This window comes from Hypanus sabinus, chromosome 12 (genome assembly GCF_030144855.1).
Source record: "Hypanus sabinus isolate sHypSab1 chromosome 12, sHypSab1.hap1, whole genome shotgun sequence".
In the NCBI taxonomy this organism is placed as follows: Eukaryota; Metazoa; Chordata; class Chondrichthyes; order Myliobatiformes; family Dasyatidae; genus Hypanus; species Hypanus sabinus.
In genome coordinates, this window is record NC_082717.1 from 31,112,117 (window position 1) to 31,126,988 (window position 14,872).

Here is a 14,872-nt window from a genome sequence, read left to right on the forward strand (position 1 = left end):
AAATGTTAAACTCTCACTGGAGAAGATGCAATGAAATTTTTGTCAGCTGATTCAAACCTCTTTGGACATAAATGTGATGATGATTATTCCACTGCTGCATTAGAATTAGTTGTTATGATTATGGCCATGGGCAAGACATCAGCAACGTCACCCTAAATAACTGCCTTACTTAGCCTAGCATAATAAAAAGTGCTTTGAAGTTGTTAATAAATTATGCACCACATGCTCCAGGTAAGCATATTCTGAACTTCCTCACCAAAGACAAATAAAACACAATTTAATTCAGGGTTAGCATTTTAAACTATTCCACAAGATCTGAAAAGACCATGTCAGAATTTCCATAATTAAAGTTACAAACTTGAGTCTCTGTATTCTATTACCGGCTTTCTTAGCATCCAGAGCACAATACAGAGCAAACTGAAAGGGAGCTGAATGCAGATTGGCCTCAGTTAGTCCCTTACAGAACTGTTGAATCTTGTCCAATGGCTGGAACATAAAATGAAAAAAAATAGAAATCAATTTTTTTCCAAAGGAAATAATTCAATACAACAAACTGTTGAGGCTTTGTTACTAAGAATGCATGTTCATTTTCTGACAATTTAATTTGCACTTGTACAGTCATAAAACACAGAACAGGCCCTTCAGCCCAATTCATGCATGCCAGCCAAGATGAATATCCCAGCCAGTCCCCTTTGCCTACGTTTGGCCCATATTCATCTAGGCGTTCCCTATCCAGGTAATCCAGCAAATGTCTTTTAAGTACTGTAACTCTAGCTGCCTCTACAACTTCCTCTCACTCATTCCATGTACCATCCAACTTCAGCATTAGCAAGTAACTCCTTGGGTTCCTTCTAAATCTTTCTTCTTTCACCATAAATCTATTCTCTCCAGCTTTAGACTCCCCAACCCTAGGGGGTAAAAAACTTATCACCTACCTAATTAATGCCCTTCATGATTTTATGGAACTTGACATGGATATCATTCGACCTCCTCTGCTCAAAGGAAATAAATCCTACCATATCCAGCTTTGCTTTGTAACTCAAACCCTGCAGTCCAACTAACATCCTCAAGTATCTTTTCTTTACCTTTTCCAGCATAATGACATCCTTCCTATAGTAGATGATTAGAACTGCACACAGTGTCCCTTGTTAGATCTTGCTATTGACCTACAGTTGTAATATTACACCCCAACTCTAACTGCCGTCTTCTCCACTATTTACCTCTGTTGTTACTATCAAGGAACTGTGTCCCTGTACCTTCGACAACAAAAAAAATTTCTCCACTACCACCCTCTGACTCCTTCCATTAAGCCATTTTTATATGCCAAGGGGATATATCTATCTTGTCTATACCTTCTCTTCTATAATGTGGATTAGGTTTCAATATACCATTATTCACTTCCCTTAATTCCTCCAGTAAGAACAATATCCTCCTATTATCTTTCATGATAAACACAGAAGGAAAATGCTTAACACCTCATCTATTTCCTGTGACCGTGCTAGTATTTAAGAGAACCTACTCTCTCTTCAGTTATACTTCTGCTCTTAAAATACTTACACAATCTCTTGGAATTTTCCTTTCCCTTATCTGCCAAAATTATTTTACATCTTATTTTGCTCTGATTTCCCTCAGATGCACACCTACAGTTCAGGAGTTAATTTGATCCCAGGTGTCTCTTACTGACATGCATTAATTCCTTTTCCTGAACAGTGCTTCAATATCCTTCATCAGCCAGGGTTGTCTCATCATGCCAGCAATGTCCTTCAATTGCAAAGGAACATGCTGACTCTTCACTCTCCTTCCCTCAACTGTAAAAGCCTCTTACTTGCCAGACATCCCTAGATCTGCAAACAGTCTCACTTAATCAATCTTTTAAGTTCCTGTCTAATGCTTAAAGTCCTTTCTCTGTAACTATTTCAAAACCAATAGAATTATGGTCACTGGTTCCAAAATGCTCCCTCACTGACACAGAAGGTCCAGGGTTGCTCCACTTTCTGAGAAGAGCCTTTTACATATTGTTCGAGCCAACTTGCTGGACATATTTAATAAATCCACCTCATTAAAGACCTTTACACTTTTGCAGACCCAGTTAATACAAAGGAAATTGAAATTCCCTACTATAACAACAAAATTATTCTAAAAGCTATCTGCCATCTTCCTGCATATTTGTTCCTCAAATATCTGCCGACTACTGGGAGACTGAAAATAGAGATCATTATCTTGTTCGGAATTTATCTAAACTAAATAAAGACAAATGTATAAGAAAAATAACTATTGAACTTTCCAGTGCTTTGTAATTAACTGTTTGTTTGTAAAGCAACATTTTAAGGAGGCTTTTCAGGTTGAGGACAGAGATACCACGTCAGTCTGTTTCAGTGGAACCATTCAAAAGGTGTGCAAGAGAGAGCTGCAAAATATTGTATTTTCTGATTCATGTCAGCCAAGCAAGTAATTAATGGCCAAAATCTCAATGCCTAAGTTCACCATAAACTTTATGGTTATCCCAGTGTTCAAAATGAAGAGTTCATGAAAAACTGCATGCCCAATTCATAACAAATAGAACTTTCAAGGATCATGCATGAAGTTGTGTGTTAATAGCATGTAACTGGAAGGTCACAACAGCAATGAACATCATGAAGAAGCAAAATGCATACAAAGGACAGGAATGAAGAACTAAACAGCAGGTACGAGAAAGCGCGTAGAAAATTTTTACAAAGATGCTGCCAGAACTGGAGCATCTGGTACAATTTGCCTTGAAGGTGGGCAGATGACTTTACAAAGATATATAAAAATCATCAGGGCATAGAAGGTAGCCAATCAGTCTTTTGCTCAGGGTAGAGGAGTCTAAAACTACAGGCACAAGTTTCAAGTGTGAGGGGAAAGATTTAAAAGGAGTCTCAGGGAAGATTTTTCAAAAGATAGTGGATGTATAGACGAACTTTCAAAGGAAGTCATACAGGCAGGTACAATTATAATGTTTAAGAGACATTTGAACAGGCACATGAATAGGAAAAATTTAGAGGGATGTGAGTCAAATGCAGGCAAATGGGACTAGCTTAAGTTGGCATCTTGGTTGGTTTGGAAGAAGTGGGCCAAAAAGCCTGTTTCTATGTGCTTTTTGTCTATGACTCTACACTGATAGCAAAGCTTTTTTGATGCTGCCATGAGAATATTGCTGGTACTGTGCTGGCTACAAGTAGGAACAGAGCAGCGGAGTCCCAGTGTATAATGGATTCTTCACCGCTGAAATAATGGCAGCATTTCTGACAAAGGGAGAATTTTTACATAATTAGCTAAAAGTATTCCAAAAACATGAGAATGCCCATTGAATTGAGTAAAGCTGAATGTCTTGATTACTATTACCCAGATTCAAAATATACCTAGGATATTAAAAACATTAAGACAATAGGAACAAGGCAAACTTATTGTTTTACCTTCTCAAGATTGACACAGTGCCGTATGAAGAAGTTACCAAAATCCAAGACCCCACTTTGGCTCTCAGACTTTAAAGTGGGAATGGTTTTCAACACCTGGAAAGCAGTTTCTTCCAAACCCTGTGTAATCAGGTTCAAGCACAAGTTCATTGCGTCTATAATAACAAAGAAATTAGAACGTTAAGTTAAAGAAGCCTGAGGTGTAGAGAATTCTCTACCAAGGTATTAAGTTTCTGGACATTAAGCAAGAAAATCCAAAGACACCACCATGATCTTACTTAAAGGAAAAGCCAATTCAGAGGCCACATGAACTTCTTCAGTCTCCCAAAAAAATCCACATTATATGGGATAAACACAGAAAATATCCATCTCTTATATTTTTTTAAATTGTCCAAAGTTATAATTAGCCTATGATTGCCCAATAACATGTATATCTCTCACTGAATATTTAACCACCAGCTTAAAGTTGAAAATGTTACCAAATCATTTGTAATGCAAGACATAATGAATAATTAAATGTCAAAAGTATTGAGTAAAAACTGACTATCTTGCAAATAATAAAAAAGGAAAATCACACAAAATAATACAGCTTTTATTCTCTACAGTACAACTCTTGGTAATCAGCCATCCAACTATTTGTAAATCCTGATTTACCAAAGAAATCTTAAATGCAACACTATCTCGTCCAGTATTTACATTTAGACATCATCCCATCAGATTAATTGAGAGACTTCATAGGGATTTTTTGCAGGAAAAATGAAAAGAAAATAAGGATTAATTGGAATTACTAATTAATAAAATAAACTTCCTTTCATTTTTAAATTTAAAAAATAATACCTTTAACATTTTAACAAGTGAATATTTTCAACAAAGGTCTAAGGAATTACAATTGAACATCACAAATATGCAACCTAGCATGGAACTTGCCTGGTACATATCCCCTGTCATGTCTCATCCGTTCTATAATATCCTCAACATATTGTGGATAGCCAGACTTGGCCAGGCTGAAGATAATTTGCATCAAGTCTCTGTCCATCAGGCTGGCATCTGTCTTTTCAACTTTCTCCAGTGTCTATCAACAAGGGATATATTAAACATGTAAAAATAGGCTTTAGATTCAAATCACTCAAACATCTTAAGGCAGTGCTAAAAGAGATTTTTGTCCCTTCAACGCCTTTTAACCTTCTTCTCCATTATTTTTCACAATAAGCTTTATGTAAACCTGTCAACTAATGATCAGGTACCAACAAAGTACACAACCGTGTGGTTAAAATCAGACAAGAAAATTATTCTGAAGAAAGACAGTTATCACCTGCATCTTCAACATATTGTGCCATGATTTTAAAAGCTTTTAGAAAAATCTTAAACAAAACAAAGCCACAGCATTTGCAAATACAAGACTTTTACTTCCATAAGTTCGTTATTAATCTCCTTTACAATGCACCACAAGGCAATAGATTAGTTACTGTACACTCAAGGGTGAGAATAAACAGAACACAATATTACCATCACTAAGCATCTTGCACAATACAAATTCTGCATCATTTTCAGAAACCAATTTTATATTATTTGTTTTTATCAAAATACAAATATTATAGTCACTAACAAACATTTATTCAAGGCAAGGGAAGGTGTATAACTTGATCATACTGAAAATAATTTAGTACTTTGTTTCACTTCACTGAAAACAAAAGGGCTAAAACTGTCACATTGCCTGATATCAAAGCAAATTCTTGAAGCATTTATGACACATGCTTTGTGGCTGAAAGTAGTCATTAATGACTCTCTGAAATGACCATTAACTATCAATGGTTTCTCTTTACAAACTATGAATTGCTTTTTGTAGTAAAATTAAGTCCAACTTAAATCAACAGCGGCTGCCTATTTTATACCTGCTTCAGATTTTCATTATCTCCTTTTTCAGCATATGCATTCAGCAAGGCAACGTAAGTATCTGGGCCAGGCTCAATCCCAGCTCCTCTCATCACATTTAGAATGCCCTCTGCACTTTCCATGTCACTGAAATAGAAGTTTATATGTTAAACCATAAAATTAACTAAGTGGAAAATAAACCATTCCATGCACTGCATCAGTTGATTCATCTGGTAATTGTTCTATTCTGTTTAGATTGAACAATGGAAATATCAAATGGCCAAAAATGCATTCATTCATATAAGTTCAGCTTCTTTTGAAACATCAGTGCACTGGCGCAAAACATGATTAAAATCTGTTTTACCTAGTACTGCACTGTATCACGCATAAAGATGTTAAAATGCTCCAAATAACACAGTACTCCAATCGACCACGGCCCCACTTATATGTGAACAGACCAAAGATTGCAGTTCTACAGACACAAACTGTAGTGGATAATATAATTGAACCGAAGCTCCAAGAACATGCTATTCTAGTTGACATTGAACCCCAGCACCTGAAACTTTTGCAATTAGGGGCTAAATGTTTTAACTATTTTGACTTCCCTATGATCTCTTCTATCTTTGAAGACCATCATCTATTTTAATCCATTTCACTTGTTGTCAAGAAAAAGTTGAACAGATTGGATAAAAAAAAGGGCTATTCTAGACTAATGCTTCAGAAATACCTATGCTCCTAGACAAGCTATTCCATTACAGTTACAACACCAGATTTTATTCAAAACAATAGAATATTGATTGAATACATGTACAAGGGCAAATACAACCCAGCCAATTAACAAGGAGTATTCTGCTCCACCATAGACCAATCCAAACGTAGACAAGAGGTTCAGATGAGAGGGACTACACTTGAAATCAAAGAGATACTTGACTGACTGTGGTAACTAAGAAATACATTTGTCAATGGAAATCCACTGACTGCAGTAACATTATTTTCAAAGAAAGATGGTGTACGTTTGTTGGCAACAATGAATCACAATGGAGTTAATTTGGCTTTTTGACACTCATCAACAGAAAAAGGCATCTTCATGTCAAAGTGAAAACAGATCTCTACCAGGTGATCTAAATTAATTACCAATATAAAACACAAAAAAATTGGTTGTTTAAGTATTCACCACCTTCAAGTCAGTATTTAGTAGATGCACCTTTGGCAGCAATTATAGGCTTGAGTCTATGTGGATCGGTTTTGATCAGCTTTGCTCATCTGGACTCTGCAATCTTTCCCCATTCTTCTTAACAAAACAGCTCAAGCTCTGCCAGACTGCATGGGGATCATAAGTGAACAGCCCTTTTCAAGTTCAGCCACAAATTCTCAATTGGATTGAGGTCTGGACTCTGACTTGGCTATTCCAGGACATTAATGTTGTTTTTAAGCCATTCCTGTGTAGCTTTGGCTTTCTGTTTCAAGAAATTGCCTTGGTGGAAAACAACTTTTCGCCCAGGACTTTGCAGACTGAATCAAGATTTCCTCCACGATTTCCCTGTATTTTGCTGCATTCATTTTACCCTCTACATTCACAAGTCTCCCAGGGCTTCTGCAGCAAAGCACCCCCATGACATAATGCAGCCACCACCATTCTTCACGGTAGGTACGATGTGTTTTTTATGGCGTACAGTGTTTCGCTTATGGCAAGCATAGAGTTTAGCCTGAAGGCCAAAATGCTCAATTTTGGTTTCATCAGACCATAGAAACCCTCCAGCTGACTTCAGACTCTCACACATGCCTTCTGGCAAGCTCTAGCTGAGATTTCATGCCAGTTTTTTTCCCAACAGGGTCTTTTCTTTGCCACTGTCCTATAAAACAGCGACCGGTGAAGCACCCGAGCAACAGTTATATACGCAGTCTCTCTCCTCTCAGCTACTTAACTCCATCAGCGTTGTCATAGGTCTCTTGGTAGCCTCTCTCACTAGTTCCCTTCTTGCACAGTCACTCAGTTTCTGGGGACGGCCTACTCCAGGCAGATTTACAGCTGTGCCATATTCTTTTGATTTCTCAACTGTACTCCAGGGGATACTCAGTGACTTGGAAATGTTCTTGTATGCATCTCCTGACTTGTACTTCTCAATCACCTTTTTGCAGAGTTGCCTGGAGTGTTCTTTTGTCTTCATGGTGTAGTTTTTACAAGGATACTGACTCACCAGCAATTGGACCTTCCAGATACAGGTGTATTTTGACTACAATAAAACATGAAAACTTCTGGGGGGGGAGTTGGGTGAATACTTTTTATAGGCACTGTAGGACTTCATTGCAGGGGCTCCTCAAACAGAATCCCTTTGGCTCCCTGTTAGCACCCTCACCCTGTCCTAAGATAAGAAACAGGGATGTGTCCTGATGTCTGCGTAGTAACTCAATTCAATTTACAGCTCCTCAGAAAATGATCTTTAAGCACAGTATTGTGCAAGAGCCTTGGGCACATATATAGAAAGCTAGGACAGCTAAGACTTTTGCATAGTACTGTATTCCTCAAGGGGAGGGGGGAGAGAGTAAACAAACAAGTATACTGTTTTTGTGTTATTTATCTAATTGGGTTCTCTTTATCTAGTTTTAGGACTTATGTGAAGATCTGATCACATTTTAGGTCATATATACGCAGAACAGAAAATCCTACGGGATTCACAAACTTTCTAGCACCACTGTAAGTAACATTTTGAAGGTGGCAAACATAAAAACAATGCTGGGCTAATAGTGGAGGGAATGAATGATCAGGATTCTGGATGGGGTTCCAACCTGCTTTGTTATGGTGTTGAATTTGGGAACTACACTCCATACCCCATCATAATCATGACATGCTTTCTAGATGATGGAACAGCTCTGGCATGCCATGGAAGTTGCCTCTTATTTGCTTTAGAGTCACAGTATGAATGTGCTAGGCCAGCTGAAATTTTGGGCAAGTACAATCACTTTATGGTGTGCAAGATTTGACTCCAACATGTTTCTTCTAGTTTCCTTGACATGCCCAATTAAGCCTGTTTGTTAGGTCCAAATCTGAACCAAAGTTGTGATGAAGTTTGGAATTGAGGGGGACCTGGCCAAAATTGAGAACCAATGGGCAGGCAATGTGAGTAAATGTTGCTTGGTAACTGTTAAAAATACTTTCCATCACCATACAGATTGTTGAAGCATTTCTCTTCTGCACTACTTTTATTTTTTTTTCCAGAATAAAAGTCAAAATTATTGTCACTGATACAAGTTGTGAAATTAGTTGTATTAGCAGTACAGTGCTGGTGTAACAAATTAAAAGTTAAAAATAAATTAGTGTAAAGAGGAATAGCAAGGTTGTTTCATGAGTACATAGATCATTCAGCAATCTGATGGCAGATGGGAAGAAGTTGTTCCTTAAGTGTTAAGTTTGGGTCTTCAGGCTCCTGTACCACTTTGCTTTCTTTCTTTTTATTATTATTATTAATATCAACAAAATAAAATTGATACATAGATAATGGGATTACAATCATACACATTACAACTAAACATGAAAGAATACATAAGCAATAGTTACAGTATAAATGAGTATTCCCAAATCATGGACGATATAAGTAACAAATAAACAAGGCAAACCTAGGTATATCATAATATATATTAAAAAAGAAAAAGAAAAAAAATTATGCAAAAAAAACCTAATCTAATAATCTAATGAAAAAAATATGAGAAAAGAAGAAAGAAAAAGAAAAAATGGAAAAAAGGGCTGTTTATAATATCTCACAAAAGTACAAAAAAATACAAAATACAAATGAATGTCGTCAACTCCGATCCTCTCAACATATATAAAATCGAAACTGGAAAAACAAATAGGCTTGGAACAGGGTCATATTACATCATGTGAAAATATTGAATAAATGGTCTCCATATCTTTTCAAATTTAATAGAAGTATCAAATACAACACTTCTAATTTTTTCTAAATTTAAACATAACATAGTTTGAGAAAACCAATGAAATACGGTAGGAGGATTAATTTCTTTTCAATTCAACAAAATAGATCTTCCAACCATTAATTTAAGAAATGCAATCATTCGACAAGCGAAAGAGGAGAAATAGAGTGAGTCCATCATTGGTAAACCAAAAATTGCAGTAATAGGATGAGTTTGTAAATCAATGTTCAATACTGTAGAAATAATATCAAAAATGTCTTTCCAATATTTTTTCAAAAGCGGACACGACCAGAACATATGAGTTAAAGACGCTATCTCAGAATGACATCTGTCACAAATGGGATTTATATAGGAATAAAAATGAGCCAATTTATCCTTGGACATATGAGCCCTCTGCACAACCTTAAACTGTATTAATGAATGTTTAGCACATATAGATGATGTATTAACTAATTGAAGAATTTTATCCCAATTCTCAATAGGGATAGTAAGGTTAAGTTCTCTTCCCCAATCATTTTTAATCTTATAGAAGGGTTCTGAACGTATCTTCATAATTATATTGTAAAGTTTTGATATTAGCCCTTTCTGAGAAGGATTTAGTTCAAACAAATTCTCCAAAATACCTGGACACAAAATTTGGAAAAGTAGGAAGTACAGTAATTAAGAAATTCCTAATCTGTAAATATCTAAAAAAAATGAAATCTAGGCAAATTATATTTATTAGATAATTGTTCAAAAGACATAAAACAATTATCCAAAAATAAATCGGAAAATCGTAGTAATCCTTTAGTCTTCCAAGCTGAATAAGCTTGGTCTATAATAGAAGGATAAAAAAAGCAATTGGATACAATAGGAATATTTAAAACAAACTAAGTCAATCTAAAAAATTTCCGAAATTGAAACCACATACGTAAAGTATGTTTAACTATCGGATTGTCAATTTGTTTCAGCAATTTAGAAAGAGCAAAGGGAAGAGAAGACCCTAAAATAGAACCCAATGAAAATCCTTGTACAGATTTAACTTCCAGGTTCACCCAATGAGGGCTAAAAGATAAATCCCAATCCTTTCACCAACATATCAAATATCAGATATTAACTGCCCAATAATAAAATCTAAAATTAGGCAATGCCAATCCACCTTCCTTCCTTGACTTCTGTAAATATTTTTTACCTAATCTAGGATTTTTATTCTGCCATATATATGAGGAAATTTTTGAATCAACATTAGCAAAAAAAGATTTCGGAATAAAAATTGGTACCGCTTGAAATATATATAAAAACTTGGGTAAAATAACCATCTTAATAGCATTAATCCGACCTATCAGAGATAAAGATACTGGTGACCAGTTAGTAAACAAACATTTAATCTGATCGATTAGGGGTAAAAAATTAACCTTAAATAAATCCTTACAGTTTTTTGTGATTTTAATCCCTAAGTAAATAAAAGAGTCATTAACTAATTTAAAAGGTAAATTTCCATAAATTGGAACCTGTCTATTTAAAGGAAACAATTCACTCTTATTAAGATTTAATTTATACCGGGAAAAATTACTAAATTGAGCCAACAATGATATAACTGCAGGAATGGATTTCTCAGGATCAGAAATAAATAATAATAAATCATCTGCATATAATGATAGCTTATGTATATCCGTCCCACGATTAATGCCAAAAATGTTCTGTGATTCTCTGATAGCAATTGCCAAGGGTTCTAAAGCAATATCAAATAATAATGGACGAAGAGGACTGCCTTGTCTAGTACCCTGAAATAAACGAAAAAAGGGAGATCTTTGATTGTTAGTAAGCACCGAGGCTACTGGAGTATGATATATCAGTTTAATCCAGGAAATGAATGTCGGACTAAAATTAAACTTCCCAAGCACAGTAAATAAGTATGGCCATTCAACTCTATCAAATGCTTTCTCTGCATCTAATGAAATGACACATTCTGAAGTGCTATGTGAAGGAGTATAAACAATATTCAATAATCTCCTAACATTGAAAAAAGAATAGCAATTTTTAATAAAACCAGTTTGATCTTCCAAAATAATTTGGGGTAATAACTTCTCCAGCCTGGATGCCAGTAACTTGGAAAAGATCTTGGAATCTACATTCAATAAAGATATTGGTCTAAAGGATGCACAGTCAGTAGGGTCTTTATCTTTCTTCAATATTAAAGAAATGGAAGCTTCTATAAAAAGATTGTGGCAGATTACCCAATCTAATTGCTCCTTCAAAAACCCTGCATAACCAAGGAGAAAGAGTAGCGGAAAAACATTTAAAAAATTCTACTGTATAACCATCTGGACCTGGTGCTTTCACAGAATTCATAGAGGAAATAACCCCTTTAATTTCTGCATCCGTAGTAGGAGTTTCTAATATTGAAAGATAATCCGATGATAATTTTGGGAAATTCAATTTCCCAAGAAAATCACACATGGTATTATAATCATGAGGGAATTCAGAATGATACAGGGAGGTATAAAAATCTTGAAATGATTTGTTTATCTCATCATGGTTAACTGTCAGATCCCCATTCTGCTGACGAATCTTAGTAATTTGACATTTAACCAAAGCATTCTTCAATTGACTAGCTAACAGTTTACCCGATTTATCATTATGTATATAAAAATCAGATCTGGTTTTCATTAATTGATTTTCAGTCGAAGATGTAAGTAATAAACTACGTTCCATTTGAAGTTCAACCCTTTGTAAAGCTCCTTACTAGGAGTAGTCGAATATTTCTTGTCAATCTCTTTAATTTTATCAACCAATAAAAGAGTTTCCTCCTTTATGCGTTTTCTCAGACCAACGGAGTAGGAGATAATCTTGTCCACATATATATGCTTTAAAAGTGTCCCAAAGTGTTCCGCAAGAAATATCATCAGTGGAATTAGTTGAAAAGAAGAAATCGATCAGTTCCTTCATAAATTTAATAAAATCTGGATCTTGCAGTAAGGTAGAATCAAATCGCCATTGTCTAGCACTAGAAGCTATATCCGTAAATTTAATAGAAAGTTTTAATGGAGCATGGTCAGAGATGGCTATATCATAATTACAACCAATTACCGATGGAATAAAACAAGAGTCAATAAAAAAAAATAATCAATTCTTGAGTAGGAATGATAAACATGTGAGAAAAATGAAAACTCTTTGTCCTTAGAATGCCGAAATCTCCAAATATCAATGATTCCATTATCAGTCAAAAAAGAATTAATAAGAGTGACCAACTTATTAGGTAAAGTCTGAGTAGATATAGATTTGTCCAACAAAGGATTTAAACAACAATTAAAGTCACCACCCATTATTAACTTATATTCATTTAGATTCTGTAGAGAAGTAAATAAGGACTTAAAAAAAATCAGGATAATCCACATTTGGAGCATAAATATTAACCATAGCAACCTCTTTGTTAAAAAGTAAGCCAGTAATTAACAAAAATCTACCATTCGGATCCGAAAAGATATCGTGCTGGACAAATGCAATAGAGGAGTCAATAAAAATTGAAACTCCCTTTACTTTAGCATTCGAATTCGAATGGTACTGTTGACCCCTCCAAAACCTAAAAAAGCGATAATTATCCTCTTTCCTCACACGAGTTTCTTGTACAAAAATAATATGAGCATTAAGTCTTTGGAATACTTTGAAAATCTTTTTCCATTTAATCAGATGGTTTAAGCCATTAGTATTCCAAGAGACAAAATTAATGGTCTGAGCCTTATTTCTGAAATCAACCCTTTGGTATATAAAGGGCTAACCAAATTATGAGCTCATGCACCCAAAAGAGGAACAAAAATAAGGGGCGGACCCGGAAGTGATGACATTGTGGACATTTTAGTAGTTTAAAATCAGCCCAAATGAAGAATCTAAAAAAAACTGATGTAAAGAACATAAGATTTAGAAAAACACCCCCCACCCCCCACCCAAGAAGAAAAAAGAGCTCCCCAGCCAGGAAGAGGCTGGGAAAAAGGAGAAATCAAACTAAATCTACCCCCATATCAGTAGAAGGCAACTCTATATATAAAGGATAAAAAAGATCCACCCAAACTCTAAAGAAATAATAATCACTATACTAAAATCAAACTTCTTAATATAATTGGTAGTAACAAAACCAAAAAGAATATAATCACTAGTAACTTATAAATCTGGTTAAAACCCAAACAAACCAAAAAAAATTAAACTGTGATAAGAAATGCATTATAGGAAGACGATGAGAGAAAAAAAATGGTAAATCAAAAAAAAGCCAAAAATATTTTAGAGAAGAAACCGCCATCTTAGTAAAAAAAAATTCACCTTCGAAGGATTAATAAAAATGACCAAAGCTAAAGTACAGTGATTGAAGTAAGTAAAATAAAAAGATTAGTACATCAAAAAAAAACTTTAACTAGAGTATAAAATATAGAGTAAACCTACATCAATAGCCAGAAACAAAATCCGGTTTCGGAAACAAAAACTATCTTGCAACGATCAAAATCACTCATTTATTAGAGATGAGAATCCGTAGCAGTAGGGAAGTTCTCATTCAAAAGCTTCTCGCTTCAGATGTAGAAAGGAAAACACGCCGAGATGCATTGGGAGGTGATATTCTAAGCTTCGCAGGGTATAAGAGCGCAAGTTTTAGATTTTTCTCCTAACATTCGGACATCAGAGGTTTAAAAAGAAGCCCTGCCTTCATTACTTCTGGACTAAAATCTTCCACTAATCGAAAATTGAATTCTTGAAATATGACCATCCCTACACGCTGAGCCACACAAATAAGTTGCTCTTAAACATGCACATAATGAAATCGGACAATTACAACCGGTGGTTTAGCTGAAGCACTTGGTGATCGACGCATAATTCTGTGAGCGCGATCAAGTAATGGAGGACTGTCTGGGAATACAGAAGGGAACGCATTCTTTAAAAGTTGAGCAAAGTACTTCGAGGGGTCCCCTTGTTCAATACCTTCCGGGAGACCAAGTATGCGTAAGTTCTGTCTTCTGGACCGATTCTCAAAGTCGACACTCTTGGCTTTAAGTGTTTCCACCTGTTTAATCGTCAAAAGTAATTTCTGCTCCAGTTTTTCAATTATCAAGTCTCACTTCCGAGCGTCCTCTTGCAAAGTTGCGATTAGAACTTGCTGCTGGTTAACTACTGAATCCGTCTTATCCATATAATCTTGAAAAGCCTTTACATCTTGTTTGAAAATTTGTTGTTGCTCTTCAAATTTTTTCATTTAAAACCTCCAATAATATTTCATAAGTCAATTCAGTGCGCTTAGGATCAGTCTTTTTCTTCTTCCCGTTCCCGTTAGGATCTTTCCCAGGTTCTCGCCCTTTAGATCTAAGAGCCATTTCTGTATTCATTTCTTCAAAATTCACAATAAACTCTTAAAGATAAGTCCAAGAAAGTATCAAGAATCTTTTGTTATAGGTAAATGTAAGTTAAATAAGGGTGATCATAGGTTAAAAAATCATAGGTTATGGAGCGAATCTGAAACAATGCTTACTCCATGAGCTTCTCCTGCTGACCCCCCTGTACCACTTCCCTGATGGTAGTAATGAGAAGAGGGCAGGTCCTGAGTAACGGAGGTCTTTAATGAAAGATGTCGCTTTCTCGAGGCATCACCTTTTGAAGATGTCAGTGATGGAGCTGACTGA

The 14,872-nt window shown here is 35.4% G+C and overlaps 1 protein-coding gene across 2 annotated transcripts in view; it reads right to left on the bottom strand.

Moving 5' to 3' along the window:
* lrpprc (leucine-rich pentatricopeptide repeat containing) overlaps positions 1-14,872 on the bottom strand; it is a 135,607-nt gene that overhangs the window by 100,075 nt on the left and 20,660 nt on the right. For both annotated transcript variants that reach the window (XM_059985716.1, XM_059985717.1), the window contains exons 7-10: positions 5,327-5,453; positions 4,362-4,506; positions 3,435-3,589; positions 381-486 (exon numbers count right to left, since the gene is read on the bottom strand). In XM_059985716.1, coding sequence (XP_059841699.1) covers positions 381-486; positions 3,435-3,589; positions 4,362-4,506; positions 5,327-5,453 — 533 coding nt within the window. The remainder of the gene's footprint in view (positions 1-380; positions 487-3,434; positions 3,590-4,361; positions 4,507-5,326; positions 5,454-14,872) is intronic.